Source organism: Periplaneta americana, chromosome 2 (genome assembly GCF_040183065.1).
Source record: "Periplaneta americana isolate PAMFEO1 chromosome 2, P.americana_PAMFEO1_priV1, whole genome shotgun sequence".
Taxonomy (NCBI): domain Eukaryota; kingdom Metazoa; phylum Arthropoda; class Insecta; order Blattodea; family Blattidae; genus Periplaneta; species Periplaneta americana.
In genome coordinates this window covers 76,825,896-76,831,895 of record NC_091118.1, presented here as the reverse complement: position 1 = coordinate 76,831,895, position 6,000 = coordinate 76,825,896, and the positions used below count along the sequence as shown (strand labels likewise).

General features: G+C 35.3%; 1 protein-coding gene across 2 annotated transcripts in view; it reads right to left on the bottom strand.

The window, feature by feature from the left end:
• Nucleotides 1–416: 416 nt before the first annotated feature.
• LOC138694351 (arylalkylamine N-acetyltransferase 1-like) overlaps nucleotides 417–6,000 on the bottom strand; it is a 97,514-nt gene continuing 91,930 nt past the window's right edge. For both annotated transcript variants that reach the window (XM_069817994.1, XM_069817995.1), the window contains one exon: nucleotides 417–3,807. In XM_069817994.1, the coding sequence (XP_069674095.1) occupies nucleotides 3,631–3,807 (177 nt within the window). In that variant the 3' untranslated portion in view covers nucleotides 417–3,630. The remainder of the gene's footprint in view (nucleotides 3,808–6,000) is intronic.

The window sequence follows — 6,000 nt, the reverse complement described above, 5'->3', positions numbered from 1 at the left end:
TTAACAAGTTTATGAGTTATGAGGGAAACGCTTCATCATTGCACAGTAAACTGCCACCATTTTGAATTTTGAAAAGAAAAATTTTATCGTACAAATATTTTTTTTTCATATAGCAGAAGGACAGTGTTTTACACATACCGATTTTCGTTATTGTACATGATACAGTAATGGAGGAAAAAAATGTTGAATATTTCCAAAAATTTTACTGCTGTAAGCTGTACCTAACCCCTTAATTTAGGTTCGGTCTTCAATCAGTACTTAAATTTTTTCACCAGCCAAACAATATTTGATTCTAAGATTTCATATTAAGCAGCAAAATTATTATTAATAAAGAAAAAATATAAATTGACAATATTAAATAATAATAGAAAAATTCAGTGAAAATAAACCTTGGTGCGAATTTAAAAACATGAAAATCTGATTCATAATTTTATTCTTCAAGAATAACAGCAGTGGTTAGCTTCAGACTAATAACTGGACATGGCTATTGACAGCGCATCTCTTAAGAATTGAAATTTATACAGGGTGGGCAAAATAAAACTGGCCCGTGGAAAATATATATAAAATATATGAATTTATATGTATATGACTGACGCGAAAATGACCCTGACAATGCAGAAAACCGTGATTTCGATGCAACAATGGGTTATTTGATATAAAATAATATTCTTCAAAGAATATTCATTGTTACAGACCCATAATACATGTAAATATTACAGATTTTCCTGGCCAGTTTTATTTTGCCCACCTTGTACATCACCAAAATGTGTTCTCTGCAGAGAAGACTATTCAACATAAACTTGCAGCAAATACTGAACTGAAAAGCTTGCAATATTTCAGATAAATATATTAATAACATCACAGACGTTTACTAGCTTATTAGAAAACAAGTGGAGAAAATCCAATGTTGTGAACATTTGATGGCTTGATATTAAATGTTCTTATTTTTCATTTGGCCACAGATTAAATCAGTGCTTAGCAACCTGCCAATTAAATAGGCCTATGTTCTTACGTTACATTAGATTAGGTCTATATTAATTGACGTTAGAGCTTAAATCAACGTTATTTCAAGTTAGCATTGATCGGTATTTAATTTTGTATTAGCGATCTATCTTCATGCAATGTAGGTACAAATACAGAGTGATTTAGAATAAATAGTACATCTTTTATTTGTGGTAGTATAGACTATTCTGAGTAAGAAAAGTTCATATAAATGTACGTCAAATTTTCAATAGACGTGGAGGTACACTTGTTTCAACGTTAAGCATCCTAAACAGCCTTAAAATTGGCAAAAAGGAAAGTCAAATGAAAATAGTTACATTAAGACGGAGTCTACATTTCAACATTTCAGTGCCCTTTTCCGCTCTGTTGATAACAGTAAGTGTTGCTTTTCTGAGGTCGTCTTGTTCTTTTATGAGGGCAGTATTATTCACAGTGCGAGCGATCAATTCGTCCCTTGTACAGTAGAGCATCGATTATCCGAAATAATTGGGGACGGGGGTGTTCGAATAATTTATTTTTCGGATAACCGATCATTTAGGAAAACAAATTGTGCCGGTGATATAGGAGCAGTATGAAACAAAGAAATACTGATATTAAACACAAAACTGTACATAGGGTATATATTTTGTACCATACGTCTTATAAAATAACACAGAAAACTGACTACCTAGTTTGACAAGTTCAAAACGGCCATTAAAGTAGGCGTACAGTTTAGGAAAAGAAGTCCAAACTTTCTCTTTTTTTTTTTTTCTTCAGAGCTGAGACTCGTTTTTTTTTTCCGCTAAATCTCGCAAACAGCGCTAGTGAAACTGCTACATTGCGCGAGCGCAAATTCAAATTTTCCGACTGGAACATTTTTAGTTAAACGATGTTTCGGTTGATCGGTATTCCGGTAATCGATGCTCTACTGTATTTACTTTGTGTACACTTCGCCTTTAAGTCACTTCCACAGACAAACATCAACAGGAGTAAGATCTGGAGATCTTGGTTGCCAATTCACATGATCACAGCGGCAAATCCATCGTTCGGGGGATGTGAAATTTAGATGAAGTGTCACCTGACAGCTAAAATATACAGGGGCTCCGTCATCCTGGAAGAACATGCCGTCCACCACTGTGGAGTAACGGTTAGTCTTCTTGACCGTGGAACGAGCGGGCCCGGGTTCAAGTTACTTGGTTGAGGTTTTATTCCGGGATTTTCCCTCAACCCATTAGGAGCAATGGATAACTTTCGGTGCTGGACCCTGGACTCATTTCGTTGGTATTATCGCTCTCATATCATTCGGACGCTAGATAACCCCAGAATTTAATAAAGCGTCGTAAAATAAACCACTAAAGAAACATGTCCATCCTTCTAATCAAGGAAACTACAAACAGCTGTTTCTCTACAACCGTTATAAACAGTGGTGCTCTTAACGATCTCAGAAGGGCAACACATACTATTCTTTTGTTCATAATTAGAGACGAGAATTCCATGCAAATGCATGTTTTTATAGGACATAGCTCAAACTTAGTACGTATCCATTTCATTACTTTCCGGTTCCAAATATGTGTACTTTTTTTCGTGCATATTTGCATGTTTTTGGCCATTTTGGAGATAAAAACATGCATAATGCATATTTAAGTAATTTTTAGCTTAATCATGCATATAATATACATTATATTCAGTTTGAATGCGTGTTTTAATGATTTTGAGTGGACATCTCAGTTTCTCGATTTTTATGTCCCTTATTTTAGCTTCAGGAATCAGGAGTGAAGAAGGAAAAGAAAGAGAGAACTAAGAGAGAAAAAGGTTCATTCCAGTTTGCACCCATAACGTTTTGTGATGTAGAGAGGTCATTTTCTGCCTGCAAAACATATTGACTGACAAGCGCAGAAACCTCACAGAAACCAATTTAGAAATGATGTTAGTTGTTAACTGTGCAAAAAAAAATGAAGTTAAATAAGAAATTTGAAAGAAAAATGAGAGTGCATATTTTAATGTATTTTCCGCCTGTTCGTGCTTGTTTCATAGTTTCATAATGCATGAATGCATGCATATTTTGGGATTTTATAGTGCATGAAATTCTCGTCTCTATTCATAATGAATAGTACGTTGTCATTTGAAGTTGCTTCTTACCATTTGTAAGGCTTGTTATGCGTAACATTGTATCTTCACTATCTCCATACCCATCGAAAATTGGACACATGTTTATATGAAATTCTTTGCTCAGAATAGTTCATATTACCACCCCACAAAAATGTTTCCTATTTCTCTTGCATCACCCAGCATAATATGAAACAAATATTCAAGTACATATAATTGGTGCCGTGGAATGAAGACACAAGAGCAATCGGCGTAAAAAGTGGTGTTCCAATTTTGATATTGACAATAATAAGGATGGTCTTTGGAGCTTCTCACATTCGTGGCCCTTTTGGTGCTTGACCTATCCACTGATCTTATGTAAACGTTTTGTGACTGTCTTGAATTCGATGTCACTGTTAAACAGTTTAATATATTTACGTACATCTACAAGCGTGTGGGCAGGGTACACGGAGGGCGGGGACTCCCCTCGTCACGTGATGTCCAGCATCTTGGTCACAGCGCCGCAGCAGCTAGACGCGTTTCGTTTGATTGCCACGAGGTGCATCACTGCAGGACCTTGACCATGATCTTCAGAGTATCGTGGGGCGTGGGCGGTTTGAACACGACCTCGCCTGTGTCCTCTGCCGTGTAGTCGCAGTATCGAACCTGGTGCACGGTTTGTAGGCCCAGACTCTCCGCCACGCGCTGCGAGAAGAAACCCGTCGCGTCCTCCTTGAGCAGCTGCAACACGCAACAAACAGTTCCACTTTAGAAGCAAACCGATTAATTTTATTCCTAATTTCTTAATATATGAGTAGGTGTAAACAGAAGGTTCTGTGATGCTACAAAGATTAATGTAAATATTTTTACGGAATTACACGCCCTAGCATCCCTAGGCTACAGGATGGTTCTTGCTATCTATATGTTTGTATGGTGATTTTTTTTTTTTAACTATTGAACAAATTTTTCACATTCTCTACATGTCATTTCAACTAGGAATGATAAACATACAGTACAATAAGTTCTTCATTTGAAAAAGGGCACAAAATGGCGATTTAATTGAAATAAGCTGCAACAGAACTTTCAGTTTTTGGAAAACGTGTATACTGCTCTCCAACCAGGAGATTAACCGTAAAAAGAATGTGCTTACTATTGCGTCATCTATTGGAGCGAAGTAGATAGATAATATTACCGTTATAACGTCAGTTTAAAAAACATGCGCTCTCCAGCATATGTTATTTCCTGTATGGATGAATTAAAAGACCAGGAGATTAACCGTGATCTAATTTTGTAACTAGGGTAGTATAAGTATGTGTATATCAGTTTTATCGTTTGTGCTTTGAGAGTTATGACATCTTATGACGTCAACATTCATTCACAGCATTACTCCGCTGCGTTTCATTCCCCTCAGACTTTCTCCTAGTTGGAGTACAGTATGTCTTTCACGTGTTAAATGTTATGTTACCTTCTTAACATGTTTTGGCCTGGCCATCTTCAGAACTGGTACTTATATACGTTTTCCAAAGTGATATACGGCAGTGTTAAAAGTTGTGTAATCAACTTGTATAATGAAGACACGTGTTAACAAGGTAACATAAAATTTAACACCTGAAAGACATATATTGGCTACGTTTTCCAAAATGACATCGTGTTAAAAGTTGTGTAATCAAGATGAATAATTTCAATTTTTGTTTACATAACATGATATGAAATGTGGCCCTCTAGTCCCATGTTTCGGAGAAATTAATTGTGATTTGCATAATTAGGTATAACTTTATTCGATAATACATTCAGACTAGAATTTTAGGCATTAAAATTAGCTGTACGAATTATTTTAAGTTCCCTGTGTTAATTGTAATATGAAGGTTTGAGATTAGAGGAAAAAAAAAAATTGAAAATGTATCTTGGAAGAATCAAATAAAAAGAGAGAAAAATTAAAAAAAAAAAACATGACAGGAGAAAGAAAAGAAGAGAGCAAAATTGCAGGAAAAATATGAAAAAGAAACGAATAAAGTAGGAAGAAAGAGAGTAGAAAAGAAAGAAAGGAATAAAGAAACAAAGAAAATTTTAAAGGAAGAAAAATGAGGAAGAACTAAACAAATATAAAGAAAGAAAGAAAATAAAACAGAAAGGAAAGACAAAAATAAATAGAAAACAATATAAGAAAGAAATTATGGGATAAGTAAAGAAAAGAACAAACAAATAACGATAGGAGAAAATAAATAAAAATGAAAGAAAGAGCAAGAGAGGAAAAATGAAGGAAGAAAAATGATTGGCGTAAAGGAAGGAAGATAAATATAACGAAAGATATAGCCTACATTAAGGAGAAAGATGAATGGTTAATTACTGAATAAATTAAGGGAAAGGAAATAAAACATAAAAAAAAGTGAGGGGGGGGGGGGAAGGAACAAACATTGACAGATGCATAGGTTTTCTATGTAGCACATCTTAATATAGAAATATGTGTGTGGGTCCGGAGAACAAAGGGTCGATAAGAAGAACAAGGGAAATACAGGAAAACAAGGGGAAGAACAAGGGAAAGACAAGAAAACAGAATATAAGAAGAATAAGACGAAACAAGAAGTTCAAGGCGAATGCAAGGAGAACAAGGACAATATAAGGATAACAAAGGAAATAGAAGGAAAATAGGAGGACAAGGGGAATAGAAGAATAACAAGGACAGCATAAAGACAAGGGGAAGACAAAGAGAACAAAGGGAATTCAAGAAGAAAAGGGACAAACCAAGGAAAATAAGATGAACACAAGGAGCTCAAGAGGAATACAAGCAGAACAGTGTGAATACAAGGAGAAACAGGAAAGCAACGGGAGTAAAGGGAACAAGGAGAACAAGGGGAATAGAATAACAGGAGGAATATAAAGACTAGAGGAAAACAAGGAGAACAATGGGAATAAAAGAACACAAGGAGAAGAAAA